Source organism: Squalius cephalus (genome assembly GCF_949319135.1).
Source record: "Squalius cephalus genome assembly, chromosome: 8".
Taxonomy (NCBI): domain Eukaryota; kingdom Metazoa; phylum Chordata; class Actinopteri; order Cypriniformes; family Leuciscidae; genus Squalius; species Squalius cephalus.
Window position 1 is genome coordinate 33,668,277 of NC_137129.1, and position 16,393 is coordinate 33,684,669.

Below are 16,393 nucleotides of genomic sequence, written 5' to 3' on the forward strand. Positions count from 1 at the left end.
GAATACTTGGCTTATATTTGCCAATACTTGTATTTGATTGAGATAATTGTAAATAGCCTATTCTGCTAAGTTGTGATTCCTCAATATATACAGTCTAAATACATTTTTCACGTACTATGGATTTTTAAGGTATACTCCATGTCTTTCATACTATCTTATCTTCATGTTCAAGTTTATGTAACAAGTCAGCTTTAGGAAGAGCTTCCCTTATAAAGTTAATTTTATTAAGTAAACTTAGCTAAGCAGTTGCAATAAAAAAGAAAAAGTTAACTTAGACTGTTAATTTAGTTATATACTTCGTTTTTGTTTATGAAAGCACACTTTAAAGAATACTTTCAGTAAAATGTACTAGTTTAATAATAGCTTTACTGCAAGTATACTTAAAGGTTTTCTTTAAGTGAACTTAATATTATACTTAGTTTACTAGTGTGTGTATATATATATATATTTCACTTTAAGTATATGCACTGAATTTAGAGTGTGTTCAATAAAAATATCCATAAACTAATATCCAATAAGCCAAATAAACTTAAAAAAAACTGAAAAGTGCCAGGAAGTATTACACAATATCATATACAATACTTACCACATAAAGTGTACTTGGAAAATACACTTGAGCTTTTAAGTTTACGTGATAAAAACTTTTAATTATACTTTTCTTTTTTTGTAAAGAAAGGCCGATATAAGAATAAATGAATGGAATATTAATAAAGAATACATTTATCTGAATTATGCTGTCAGCGTTTTTATTTTTAATGTCACTGCCTTAAATGTGATGCCAGAAAGATCAAATCATTATTTTTTAAAGGAAGCAAATATTACAGCATATCAGGGCTCAAGAGAGACTAATTAAATGCATAAAGCATTTTAGAGAAAAAAAAAAAACTACGACAACAAAAGAGTAACATTTACTTTTGATTGTATTTATTGATTTGTACAGCACTTCATAATCCATTAAAATGTATGGTGATGAATGGGGCTGCTATTCTATCAAATATTGTGACTGAATTTGTATGTTTCCTGAGAATGACTCTCCTCCATTAAACACATCGCAGTGTAGAAAAGCACTAGAAAATGACTGTCAAGATGTGAAAATAGTCTCTGATGGGTGCCGAAGTTCCCCATTACGCATGGTGAGATTCCTCATTATCAAAAGCTGGCAAACCTCCTTCAGGCCCTGCATGGGAAAGAAGAACGTGGTTTGTAGGCACTGATGGCCCTCATCTCACTTCTAATGATTTCTTCAGCATTTTATGTTCCCATCTTTCCAAACACAATGTGAAATTGTATATTTCCTCTGCCTCGTATCTTAAAACAAGACATTTGTTAAGGAACAAATTGCTTTCCTCAAAATATAGGCAAATACACACACCAGTTCATGTTTGATAATGGTGAGGGTCTTATGCTGTAGAAAAAAAAAGGTTATTTGGTACCCTGCATGTGTTTGTCTGAAACATAACATTAAGAGACCACCTGCTGATTTCAATCGTTGTGAAACAGATTTCTGGTGTGCCTGTCAAACGAATCCACTGCATACCAGATGGTGAAAGCTGATGTTCCGTATCTGATGTCTCAAAACCCCAGCAGAAAGGAGTGGGACTGTTTCTCTTTGCCTACTCAGATCCAGGGGACTTTATGGAGAGAGCCTGTGCTTTGCGTATAACTTAATCATAACCGTTTGGTTTCATGGTTTGAGGCACTGATCGAACAAAAGACATGAACATATGGTTGGGAGAAAATGTGACGCAGATTATATAATACGGTTTATATATACAGGTTTGCTTTGATTTTCAGGCCACTGCACAACATTTCACATCGGATTTAATGGTTTATTTTCAGGTTGCACAATGCAGAACCAATGTCTAAATGAATTTATACACACACAAAAAAATCACATCTGAACTATGCTCCTTGTGAAACATGTGTTAACAACAACACTTGAATCATACAGCCTACATAGTATCAAACTATATCTAATTGGAAAAAAACAACGCATATACACTCTCTTTATGTTCACTCTGTCTCGTTGCTGTAAAATACAATTATCCTCACTGCAGAGAAACACCATGTCTCGTACGAGCTGCTCCGGGGCAACATCCATCACCAAAGCGTTTGGCAATAATGAGCACAAGATGGCAGGCTAGCCCGTAAAATGGTTTCATGGAACAGATCCACATCGAAGCCTCAGGAGAAATGTATAGGGGTCGTGAACCTAGGCTGGATTTGGATTGGTCGCTCCGAGTGGTCAGGGCACAAAGTCAGCCAATCGGCACCGTCCCCGACAGCTGCGTCAAAGTGGTCTGAAGCTGATGTCACTGCTGTCTGGAAATCTGGGGAGCCGTTTCAGGTAACGTGGAGTAGAAGTAGCAAAGCGAGTTTAAAAATCACAGTCAAACAGTCGTGCTAACGGCGTGCTTGTGGTAACGTCAGTCACGACGCAATACGTGTTCTGAGGAAAGATCTGAAGGTCACTCGATAGGCTAAATCTGCGAATTCATTAGAAGTTACGTGTCAGTCTAATCATGTGTTTATATCGACTTTGCAGTGATGGCATCATATACAGCTGTGTTCCCAAGGACCTCACCTGTGACCTTTAAGACATCACAGGTTAAGGGTCTCAGGGACACAGACGTACACTAGTTCAAATTCAAAGTATTCGGATGAACTCAAAAGTGAGGGGGAAACTCCCACTTTGGGTTCGTCAAAGTTTGTCCCACAAATTGCATGTCATTAGACTAGGATTTCATTGTACATTCTCAAGTAGATATACAGAAATAATTAAGACCACAGATTTATGACACAGCTTTTTATTATTTATTTTATTATTTTTATTAAAAAAGTATAATTTCCCACACCTTATGATATACTGAAATCTATCTATCTATCTATCTATCTATATATATATATATATACATATATATATATATATATATATTATTTGGAGTCTGTAAGCTTAAGGTTTTTTTTTTTTATGAATTCAATTTAGCAAAAGTGACAGTAAAGAAAAAAAAATTGCTGTTCTTTTAAACTTTCTTTTTATCGAAGAATACTGGGAGAAAATGTATTGCGGTTTCCACAAAAATAGTAAGCAGCATGACTGTTTTCAATATTGATAATAATAAATGTTTCATGAGCACCAAATCAGCATATTAGAATGATTTCTGAAGGATCATGTGACGCTGAAGCCTGCAGTAATGATGCTGAAAATCCAGCTTTGCCATCAGAAATTACATTTTAAAATATATTAAAATATTTTTTCACTTTTTGATCAAATAAATGCAGCTTTGGTGAGTATAAGAGACAAACATGTTTAAATCTTACCGACCCCAAACTTTTGAACATTCTTAATGATAACAATTGATCTTGGATGAGGACACTTCATCACCGTCCTACGTACCTTTGTCAGATTTGCCGAAAGAAAAAGTAAATGAATCGACCTCACAATGACGGTTTCTTCTCCGAATCGAGTGACGTCTCTGGATGTCTGGAGGCTGCGACCTGTGGCAAACAGAAACAAGATTTAACATATTAAACTCATTTGGACCCTCAGGAATTGACAGCAACTGCCTAATTAACACTGAAATTAAGGCTTAGCATCTCTGCTTCAGCACCATAAAAGAGTGCGCAGTTTGTTCAGTCCGGCCCCCTGGTGGCAGACACCGAGCACGACGCTTGAACCGAATGAACTCAAAGACAGATATGCACTGCCAGCAAACTGTCTCTGCCCTCTCTCTCTGGCTGCCCTCCTTTTCTGCCAAGCCACAAACACAGAGGCATCGGTGTGTACGCCAGCGACATATATCTATAAATGTGCGAGGCATATCATAAACCGCCTGGCCTTTGTGCGGCAGATCGTACGGCATAGGCGGCGCGTTGCGGATCTAAGATGTATAGGAAGCACGTAGTCCCAGAAAACTGCAAACGCTGCTCTCTCTTCCTCTGTCTGTCTCGGTCTCGTAGTGCCCCAGTTTTAAGGCTCTTTCCAGAGAAGAGTGGAGGGGGAAACAGCAGACAAAAAGGCAGATTTGGAAAGGCATGCATGGAAAAAACAACAGTTTGCAGGGTTATAAGGCAAAGTCAAACGTTTAAAAAGCCGAACGCAGAAGTCGAAACAGCACTGCTGCTTCTTCTTCTGCAGTCTTTTGCTCACTGTTCCTGCTCGTCCCAACCTAATTTATGGCTAAGCGCGCGCTCACGGACACGCACGGTGCACCTCGTATGTTATACACTTAAAGAGTTGTCACGAAATCCGCTATAGTGTCTCCCGAGCGCAATCCGACGTTCGCTTCCTTAGAGCCGTACGATAAACTAGTTTCCTCCATCCCTGTTTGACTTCTATCTCCCCCCGCGCTCTCCTCTCTTCTTCTTCTCTCTCCTAGCGTGGCGTTGATGCTGTGACACTCGTGGCGATCATGAGATAGGTGCGCTTTGAGCAGCCCACCATTATCTGATGCCGTCCCCTCTTCTCTTCCCTTTCTCTCCGTTTCTCCCTCCCTTCCTCTCATTACTCCTTCCTCCCGCCCGACAGAAACCATGTCTAATCCCCCCAGCATCATAAATCAGTGTCACCTAAACACTAACGCACCCAACCAGCGTGTGCCGTGGACGTTCAGACCTAGTGCTGCTCCCTGTCGTCACTGTCCCTGCCTCCGCGTCTCGCTCCGCTTCCTCTAACCAACACCCCCCCCCCCCCCCCCCTTCTTCTCCTACTCTCCTGCATTTTGTCCATAGAATATCTGCCGTTCTCTCTCTCTCTTCCTCCCCCCCCCACAGCAATGTCTGGCACTCGAACGCAAGAACAGTCATAACACCTTGTGATTGATCTCAAGGCTTGGAAGGGTGTCTTTGTGTGTGAAATGGAACAGATGAGACAATATGGGATAGATTGGGAGATTGGGAGTTAAAGATCATTTTGGGAGATGGAGAGAAAGAGAGATTCCTCTCCCAGACAACAAAAGCTTTGAGGTGATTACCCTTGCAGTAATAAAAAGTGTCACCAGCCATCATGCTGCATTATACTAAACTCCTTCCTTTGACAGAAAGATCTGATCTAATGACAACTCATTAAAGGCTGTTGAGGAAACTGTGCATACATGTTAGGTTACACATTTCAATTCAGACTGTATGTAATATGGTACATTTATATGAGCTAGTAGGTTACATAATAATCCTATAGCCTACTTAGTTTTTAACAATATACACTGGGGGCCGATAATCTGAGACCACACTAGACATATGGGATTTAAAACTGGAAATAAGTAGGACATTTATGTTTTATTTTAAAACAATAATGATGATAAAATAAAAAATTAAGTTATTACCTACGTTGAGTTTAAAAAAATTAAGATTGTGTGTATTTCTAGGTCATTAAGCAAAAAATTAATTTGTAACATCGATCGTGTGACTCCTTTACAAATTATGTATAATAATACATATAAAAAAATACTAAAATGAAACAATAAAAGTCTCAAATTAAAAGGAAGGAAAAATGAAGGAAAATGAACATTATTTAGAACAACAACAACAATAATAATAATAACGACAAAATGAGGAGGGAAATTAATAAAAAATAATATTTTGTTTTTTTTGCAATCACTTTTTAATGCAATTACTTTTTATATTCTTACATATGACGCACTTTCAGCACGTTTATCTATGATATACTTTTAAGAGTAAATAAAATGTATTGTTCTGTGTAAAATGTATTACTATTATTATTTTACGAGATTGTAACGCGATGGCTGTAATAAAAAGCCAAAAGATCAGTCTTTAATGACAAACACTCAGTAGAACACACAACCAATACCATAAACAATACAGGACAAAGTAGTAAGGAAAACTCGAGGCTTGAATAGACAGGTAATGATTAACGTAACTTAGGAACACGTGCAAACTCGATGAATTACCAAAGGAAACACAGGTAAAACAGGAACAGAACACAGAGAAACCAAAACCAAAAGAGAACTACATGTCACAGATATAGTATATGAATAGATAATAATACCTTGAGAAAGCTATACGTTGATTCCGACTCATCTCAAGGGAGAATATGCTCAGCTGGTAGGCTATAGGATTCCCTGAAGTACGTGAGGCAGCCATCTTTGTTTCAAGGACACTTAGTTCCAGAAACACCTGGCAGCAGAAAATCTACAGCAATATAAATGAAATTCTTGTGATTTATATGTTACTTGGTAAATTTTTACTTGGACAATTTTGCCATAATACACACTTATGAATAGCTAAGTTTCCATTCACCTATTTTTTTGTGCATTTTGGGATCTTGCATAAAAAAAAATGCTGAATGAAAACAATTCCATGATGCGCATAAATTCACGTAAAAAACGAATGCACTCAATCGAGGCGTACATTTTTTTAATTCGATAAGACGACATGCGCATAAACTACGATGGATGTAAATTTACCGAATAAATTCCTTGATGCACAACAAAATATTCGCATGACTTTACGTCAACAGAGGATGTGATTGGATAACTGGACTAACCAGCGGACCAATGTCTTTGCACAGTATCTTAGATGTTGGTTTGGTCATTCTGAAATGCTTGAGCCAAAGTCATTATCAGAATGATTTGATTTAATTCCCTCTGTTTCCCAGAAACATCTCACATGATTGCGTTCCCTAACACCAGCATCCGAACGCAAGATAACATGACAGTGTTTATTGCGTTTCAACTGCACACTCTGAGATGCAAGTTTGTACGAAATGTACGAAAAAAGAGCCACAGTGGCTTCCCCTATTCCATCAACTTCCATTTTTATTACAGATATTTTGCGCCATTTTCCTATGTGGTTCTCTTGAAATATATGGGACGGAAACGCTGCTTCATTAGCCAACGTTTTATTCGATATTCCAATATTCCATATTCCGCATAAGTAAAATTTGAATGGAAAAATAGCTAATGGCATCAATAGAGAAAGATGCTGTTTGTACCCAGATGGTGTAGTTACGACATCTACCAGTAGGGGTTAACTAAGTAATGCTAGCCAGTCAATTCATCACCACTGGCTTCATCTTAAATACACAACAAGTATATAATCTCCAAGGATCTGAATACCAACAGCCTGTGTACAATACATATTCATGATCCACATTGTGAATTCACAAAACACACACTGATGAGGGAGGCGAATAAACAAACAAACAAACAAACAAACAAAGTTATACAACCAATCATGGCCATATTGAAAAGGGAAACAAACAATTAGACGGATTAATCAAAAGATAACGAGCCAAAACACCAGAGACAGACAAAGTGTTTGGGGAAAATCAAGTGAGCAAGAATCAGGTGATTATGACAGAAAGCATGATGCGCTTTTAAAAAATGGATGGGGATCAAGGTGATGCTTCCAAAATTTCAATACATTAGCTTGCATTATGATGCGAGATATTAAGAAAAAAACATCCCTTGAGACACCTGTTCTAGCATGCCATCAAATGAATGCATCAAGATCTATGGTGCATTTGTTTACGCCACTCAAATGATTCTATTATATGATCAAACATTTGAAAAATCTGGAATTTTCCATCAAATAATAGTTAGGCTTTTATTTTGTGCCGGTTTTTTTATGTGCACAGGACCGTTTCTTTGTTCTCGAGTCAGTCTCGACCCAGTCTCTCCTGAGTGCGATTCCTCTGTTTCTCGTAATGTGGAGCTGAACGTATTAGTGTGTGTTTACGTGTCTGGAAAAGAACGACAGGCACAGATTGCTGATATGTGCTCTTTTTATCTCTTAGAGGAGAAGGGCAACGCAATGCGGATCCTGGCAGACCGTGTGAGCGGCCAGACAGTCAGCGGGACAGACAGAGGAGGAGGAGACTGTGCTCATTCAGAAGAGTGCTGGAGAGATGACTGAGGGGCTAATTGCAAACACACACTGACCACACAACTTAAAACCAATCCTAATATCCTGCTATTATTATAATGTATGTGCTTGAGAAGAAAAGAACAGCAGTTTGCACCTGAATTCACACTAAAATGAGCTAATCTGAAGATTATGGGTAATGGAAAATGGATAATGAAGTGCTGCCTGGTTTTGTCTAAAATACTTTCAATATTGAGGAAAAATGAGAAGAATGAGAGCCACAACAGTGCTAATGCCATAAATACCTGTGCGAATTGAGTCATTTTTTCAATGACAAAATACTTTCTCCTCTTCCAGTTTAGTCAGCTATTGTGAGCTTATCTACAGAACAGCTTGTGATCAAATAAAAAAGTGAAATGCTTTACCAACATTTATCCACAATTTTTTTCTCCATTGAAAAGATTTGAAAGTATCTGTATCTTAATAAACATGTCAATTACTACATAATATTATATAATATTATATTATCCTCCATTTTTTCAGAAATAGAAATAATGATATAAAAATTCTGGGCTAATTAGAATGTTTTATTAAAACACTTAATTACCTTAAGGGGTTTGTGTGGCAAGCAGGACGAGGCCGGTGGTAAGTGATAATATCCTGGCTCTTCCCAGCTTTATAATGGGAGTGAATGGTACCATGTTTTTGGCACCCAAAAAATCCATTAAAGGAACACTATGTAGCTTTTCAACCTTCATAATATATTTCCAAGACCCTTGTGATGGTACATCGACTTACAATAGGTTGAATGACACGTCTGCCATAGCCTGACGGGGTCTGTATCGCTTTTACTGGCACTATGTAACTTCGGGGTTCGGGTAGTATCCCGAGCACAAAAAGAACTACAAAATTCGACTGCTTTACGGCATACGTCACTTCCCCCACCACTTCCTCAAATTTGGACGTGAGAGGCCAAGCAGCGTTTGTTTTCCGGCTTTCGTGCTTATGTTTTTGTCATGGGGCTGTTTACACCTGGCCACTTCATGCGTTTTCTCCAGCCTGATCTCACGGCAATTCGTATGAATTCTACGAGGTGGCTAATTTTTGCTAAATCGCACATATTTTACGAATTGCCCAATTCGTATGAATTCATACGAATGACCTACCCCTGACCCCGCCCCTAAACCTACCCATCACGTGGGCTTAGACAAATCGTACAAATTCGTACGAGTGAGGTCGTACGAATTAGCCACTTTTTTATCACTCGTACGAATTCGTACGAACTGGTCGTGAGATAGCGTTGGTTTTCTCATATCAGATAGCTATCCGATCGTGAAAAGACCAGGTGTAAATGCCCTCCGAAACGCATTCAAGACGGATTTGAATCCGAACGCTCAAACCACTTCAGGAGACGAATTCCGCATTCCAGACGAAACTGGACAAGTGTAAATGCATCTGGTTGTTGAAACCACATATGTAAATTGTACTCCTTCCAAAAACGGAGGGGTATTTACGACAGTGCAAGTATTCCACAGCGACTCTAGGGGTCGCTGTTTGACAAAAACACAATTTCTACACAGTGTGCCTTTAAAGTAATCCATATGGGTTTGAAGGGTTAATAAAGACCTTCTGAAGCGAAGCGTTTTTGTAAGAAAAATATCTACATTTATAACTTTATAAACTATAATCACTGGCTTCCGTTAACGGCCATACTCGAGTTGAGTTTCAGCTGAAGAGTGACTTCTGACCCGACGCATGACGTATTTGACGAACGCGGAAGCGCAGAGGATAGAGCAAATAAAAACACCGGTCATGAGAATTTTTTAAAGAGAAATGTCGGAGGAGTTTGAGTTTGTTACCCAGCCCTATTTGTTCTCTCTTCCGCACGAACTAGACTTGCGTACGGCTGTTGCTGGAAGCCAGTGATTATAGTTTATAAAGTTACAAATATGAATATTTTTTGAACAAAAATGCATCGCTTCGCTTCAGAAGGCCTTTTTTTGGGCTTCAAAATCTAAGTTACCATTCACTCCCATTATAAAGCTTGGAAGAGCCAGGATATTTTTTTGGATTTTTTAATGCCGATTATTATTATTATTAATCTAGTTCATTTTTTTTATCACTGACAGCACTAATAAAAATAAATAAAAAAGAAACATCAATCAGTCTTATTCATGTTTATTTTTATAGAAAATTATGAATTACATATTTATTTATGTTGATGTCTGTGCAATTTATGTGCATTTAGCCTGGCTCTGCCATCCAGCACCCCCCATAACCCCCCCCCCCCCCCCCCCCCCCCGTCCACCAGCATTTCAAACATTGCTTATTAATATATTTTTGCTGACATTAATACAATTAAATGTATTACTTAAAACTACACTTACAGCAGTTGAATGTATTCTATTTTAATTCTACTTCAATGCAATGGCATCGAGCGATTTTTGCAGGTTGTGCAAAAAAAAAAAACATGAAAGTGAGTGGTATTTACACCCACTCGAGGTGTAACTAAAGTAGCCATTGAGCATCGTCGAGAGGTTAAAAGAAATTGGATTGACGGTCATGCAAGAGACTGCTTGCCGTCGCTTCTCTATAATCGTGTTAAACCCGCCAATAGCGCGCCAGGTGGATAAGCCAGTTTGTGATTGGTCCCCGCAGATTTGTAACGGAAGCAGGATAGAAGAATGTACAGGTTTCCAGCCTGAGCTGCAGGGCGAAATCAAATCGCCGGGAGATCGGGCTGGGTTTACCCAGTATAGCATTCCCTGGGAATTGAAACCAATACTTAGTGTTTCTAGCAACACCATCCTCTATACTGTTTGAGCTACAGGTTAAACAACCCTATTAGGTACAAAAAACACATTTAACCTCTTGTTTATTTTCTCATGTCAATCTATTATCTCCACCATGTTGTTTTTAATTAGGAATTTACTAGACTTCATGGATTTGTTGGAGCCCTCTTGTGGATGGGGGCATTTGGGCACTCACCCAAACCGTCCATATGGGAGATAGGGGTGACTAACAGCCTGTTAATGAGCGCAACAAACACTGAAACTACAAAAACAACAACAATGAAAGTGCTGTGCGGATTCACACCATATGTTGCAGCTCAATTTTAAGGCAAAAACGATTGAAATGCTTGTCTGTATGCATCTGATGGTCATTCATACTCACCTCGACGTAATGGTGACACCGCAGGGAAAGCTAGAAGGTTGTACAGTTAACTCCAGGCTGATTATGATGCAAAACCATACAACCAACTACCTCAGCCTGCAGCGCACTGACTCGTGGTTCGATTTCTATATACTCTCACAGTCAGGTGTCAATATATTTCATGCATAATGTCTTCCCCTACTGGACAACTGATGTAAAGCAACACATCATCCACTTTTGAAAAATGATATTACTGATAAAGTATTAAAGTAAAGTAAATTAAAATATTTGATGAAAGGTTCTTTCGGATGTCTTGATTGACTTATGGGGTTAATTCACCTAACTTCGCTCATTATTTACTCACCATCATGCACCAAACCCACCATCCGAACTCGTAAGACTTTCATTCGTCTTCGAAACTCAAATGAAGATATTTCTAATGAAACCTGAGTGATTTCTGTCCCTCCATTGAAAGTCCACACAACCAAAACTTAGATAGTTCGAAAAGTTCATGAAGACATTGTAAAGAGTAAACCATATTTTGTTTAGTCCAAGTTTTATGAAGGAGCACAATTGCTTATCAGACATGACACGGAAGCTCAAATGTGCTTTGTTGACGTGTAAAAAACCAATGATGTTTCTTCTTGCGTGTCAAACGAGTACGACTGAACTCTATATATGAAAGCCTAAATCAAACCTTTTCAAACATATAAAGTGATTGTGTCTCTTCAGAAGACTTGGATTAAACCTTTTGATTTATTTTACAATCTCTGCAAGGCCTTTTTGAAAGAAGTTTTAAGGAGGGACAGAAATCAGTTTCAGTTTCATTAAAGTTTCATAAAAAATATCTTCACTTGTGTTTTGAAGATGAAAAAGTCTTACAGGTTTGGAACAACATGAGGGTCAGTAGGTTGATGCTAGCATTTTCAACTACCCCTTTAAGGAGTGCACTATGGGAATGCATCCTTTTCTTATGCCCAGACATACACATCTTTATTCTTTTCATAGCAGCCATAGCCTTGAAGTCTGGAAAACCTGCATTTCATTCTACAGTGTTTTTGTCAACACGGAGTGTTATGTCGAGGGACATGATTGATTTCTCGACTATTATTTACTACTAATTTAATCATTATGGTGTTTTTACAATTCAAATTCTTACATTCATTCCATGTGTGCACTGAGTCCTTAAATGAAGCTGAGAGAAAATCTAACTATTCTAAGAGAAGGAACTGGTATTTAAAACACAATTCAAGAGACTGACATGAAACTTTTCATAGAGAAAACAAAATAATCAGGATGGATCAAGCCATAGTTATGTTTATGTTCAAAGTCTTACTTATTGCACTACCGAAAACAACCGAAAAGAAAGTAAGATTTGGGGCGCTTGAAGTACTTGGAAATTGCACATGCTTAGCGAGATGAAATCAATAAATTTCGTATGTAGTTCAAACAAGATAAAGGCCCTTCATCTGTTTCATTTTGAACTTTTGTCTGACACCCTGGAAAATGAATCCAGCCTGTGGATAAGTCTATATTTGCTTATCTCTAGAATGAAGAATCTCTCATTTGTAACCACAAAAGCTAGTTTATCTGCAGACAATTACCAGAAACTTGGCACCAACTTTGAATTAAGTTATAGTTCACCCAAAAATGAAAAAAGTCATTGTTTACTCACCAGCATGTGGTTCCATTAATGACATTCATTCTGTGCAAAACAAAAGGAGAAATGTTTTGTTTTACATACAATTATTATAAATGAGGATTTAGAAAATTACATAAAAGCACCACTTAATCATAGCTGACGACTCGTGCACTATATTCCAGTTGACAATAGTGTATTTTACATCACTTCTATGAAAATCTTAAAATCCCCCTTAGAAGTAGCAAGTTGTAACGGTCTCTTTCTGTTTTGGTTTCGTTTTAATTCGGTTCCTGTTTGCCAGTGTTCCCTGTCATTATTAGGGTGCGTCTTAATCAGCTCCCTAGCTCAGTAGTCAGGGCACTGATCAGGGAGTCAGCCATTTTAAAAATCATTCCAGTGCACTGAAACATTCGCTTCCTAAAAAGTCCCACAGTTCACTGTGAAATCCAGGGAGCATCGATCCTCACTATGTTCCCTTAACGAAAGCCCTGAAGCGCGAAACATAAATCAAGTGAGCCAACTCACATGATTGAGATGCACCCTCAGTATCCTTGGTTGCTGATTTGAGTTCCACACCTGTTCGCTGTTACCTTGTTACCTCCCTGTGTTTATAAGCCCTAGGTTTTCTCATGCCTTGTCCACACTAATATATTTCAATTTTTGTTTTTCTCAGTTTTGGCCTTCTGTCCACACTGAGATGGAGTTTTTGTCCTGCAAAAACTGAGCTTTTTGAAAACGCCTACCCAAGTGGATAAATTTGAAAACGGTGTTTTTGCGTTGTAGTGTGGACTGTGAAAACAGAGGTATTTAAAAACCGATGATGCATGTTTAGTCATGTGACACATATTGAACCAATAGATATCTATGTTTATACCGCTATTGTGCCTGTTATGTGCTATTCACCATCACACTGTTGCTAAAATGTTACTTTGCACACTCTTCATATCGCAGTCCTGCAAAGATAACAGAAAATGTCCTCGTAATTGCTGTTCTGCGGCAAAACATGAGAGCAGTTGCGTTTTAAAATGTTGAGAAAACACTTGTTAAAAGTTAAATGATTTCTGTTAATCCAGTGATCAAATGCATTGTGGGTCCCAGTTTTCAGTGATAGACATGTGACTAGTCACATGGTCTGTGTGTGCAATACACTTCTGAAGGTATATAAGCAGTAGGCTTTTTTTTTTAGAAAGGAACATTTTAAATATAACAAAGAAGTAGAATCACTGAATTATGAATAATTGACTGCCATTGTGAGAATAACATGCAATCATGTAATTGAAAGAAAAGTAACATTAGTCTGATTACAATTTTTAAATTGTAATCTAATTACAAGTACTTAATTTTTGGAATCCGATTAAGTCATCCAGATTACATGTAATCAGTTACTACCCAGCACTCTCCATCTGTACCATCTCAGTGAGCTTTTATGAGGGTTTACGCATGCACAGTAAGGTGAATTTAGCGTTTTCTAACATTTCGGTGTGAATGAGAAACTTCTGGAGAACGCGTGTGGAGGGAGAGCGTTTTGAAACGATAACGCAGTTTTCAAATGTATCCGAATTAAGGTAGATTGAGTTATCAAAAGACTTTCTGAATTTCGTGTTTTACACTACCTTACACAAGTGAGCCGTTTCATGTGCAAAACGTTCTTTTGTTTCTTCTCAATGAAAGTTGATCTCTTTCACAAAACAAGACTGAATGATTTGCTTGTGAATCAAACTAATGCGGTTCTTGAGTTCAAATCACTCATGATCCGTTTCGCATCCGTTAACAGCTCACTACAGGGGAAAATGATCAGATTATTGCAATTTTTGAGTGAACCGTTCTTTTAACACGAAACGGTTAACAGTCACACTGTTCCCAGACAACTGCAGACACATATGTTGGACAGCTCTGTTCCTCTGACAATGACAGAGATCTCCAGGGTGAGATGTGAATGCGGTCCAAACATTAACTGAGCGGTCTATTCAGGTCCTTTCTCATTCTCTGTCCTTTTCACAGCCAAACGCATTCATTTTCCAGACGCAAACTAAACTAAAAAACTTGACAGTTGATAGCCTATCAACTGTCAACATAGTTGGCCTATGGATTTGTGCCTTCTGCTCATAATGTTGCAGTTGGTCACTTGTGTGGTTTAATATCCTTTAAGACTTTTGTCCTTCTCTTTCTGGCTCGGCTCCACCCTATCTTCCTCCCTCTTTCTTTTTCTTTCTCTCACTGCCACATTCACAGTCCAATCACGTGCGAATGCGGCACGGTGGTGCCAGTGCCAGCTTTTTGCCAACCTGAATGTGTGTGTGCGTGTCTTTGCCAGCACGAATCACTGGGACATCAGGTCAAACACACTCGTCATGATCTTAATTATCAGACCACAAAGTGATGAAGCTGCCACAAATCTTTAGGAGTTTCAAAGTGTTTTCAGTTTAAAAATTTTGATAAAAAAGTGGCATTGAGAAGGATTATTTTAGATTTTGTATAAAAAAAGCACAACGTGAAAAAATTAAACGTTTATCACATACATTTAAGTTCAATTTAGGGCCAGTTAACAAAAGTCTTTCTCATTCCCTCCATCTATGTCTCTTTTACTTACTCTATTTTATCTCTTTCTGTTCATTTTCGTTTTTTTTTTTTTTTTTCAATTACTCTATCTATTCTTCAACCTCATCCAAACCCCTCTTTCTCCCCGAAAGCCTGAGTGTTTGTCTGCCGATACCTTATTCAAAATGCCAGGGAATGGCAAGTTGCTATGGGAACTCGCTGCTTGGCAACTTGCTGGCTTGGCGACGTGCCCATCGGTTGCCAGGGCAGTGTTGTCAGTGGCAGCAAAGTGCCGTGCCAGCTGTGTGCGACTGGATGTGTCTCTATAATGTGTTCATTTTGTTTGAGTCTATACCTGTAAATTATATGTAAGTAAATATGCATTTAACCATGGCTATGAGATTAAAAATGATGCAGAAAAATGTATTCGTAAAATCCATAACTAGACGAGAACGGCGCATCGAAAGTGGAAATGCTCTAAGTCTTTGTACAGCATGCGGCGAATCTCACGAAACCACGTAAAAAAATTATTTGTCCGTATAGAAACGTAAGCATATTATTAAGATTATTAAGATTTTCTTGCACAACATTATTTTCACAAAAAAGAATGTAAAAAAAAAAAAATCACTCTCATCAAGTAGAAAAAAAACAAAAAAATGTGTTACTTCAATTTAAAGAATTTATACACCATTTTAGTATTTAGTATACTTTAGTATAGTCTATAATTTATGTAATGCAAATTTTTGTATTGCAGCACAGTATTGAGAATAATAAAAAGTGGCGCTTGTCATGGGAAAAATGGGAATTCCAAAGATCGAACATCCAAAGATTTTGGGAGAAGAATGGCTTAATTTAATGAAAATATGAACAAAAATTAGGCTTCATTTTCTTTATGCAAAATATAACTTTTTCCCCTCTGATTTTGTGATGAAATATGTCCATGTTTTTGCAGGATTTCTCTCTTAAACATTTAAATCATTAGTTCTAAACATCAAAGAAACGTTTGAAATTCCCTTCAGTCACAATGTATGACAGAGAGATCAAGATATAAAAGCAAAGAAAGAGAAAGATGGTCATTTTCATTAATGACCACTATTATTACCGTACATGCTAGAATTCCTTCAGTCATTCCAGTCCTGGAGAAACATTCTAAACTGCAGTTCCAAAGCATTCCTGCCATCAAAAAAGACATTAAATATTGATAAATATCTGGAAAGATTTACAGGATAGGGAGTTGGC

At 37.9% G+C, this 16,393-nt stretch overlaps 1 protein-coding gene across 1 annotated transcript in view; it reads right to left on the reverse strand.

Moving 5' to 3' along the window:
• Positions 1–1,099: 1,099 nt before the first annotated feature.
• Positions 1,100–16,393, reverse strand: part of LOC307163038 (uncharacterized protein) — a 30,521-nt gene continuing 15,227 nt past the window's right edge. The window contains exons 2-3 of the mRNA XM_079878853.1: positions 3,398–3,498; positions 1,100–1,177 (exon numbers count right to left, since the gene is read on the reverse strand). Of these exons, the coding sequence (XP_079734979.1) occupies positions 1,125–1,177; positions 3,398–3,498 (154 nt within the window). The 3' untranslated portion in view covers positions 1,100–1,124. The remainder of the gene's footprint in view (positions 1,178–3,397; positions 3,499–16,393) is intronic.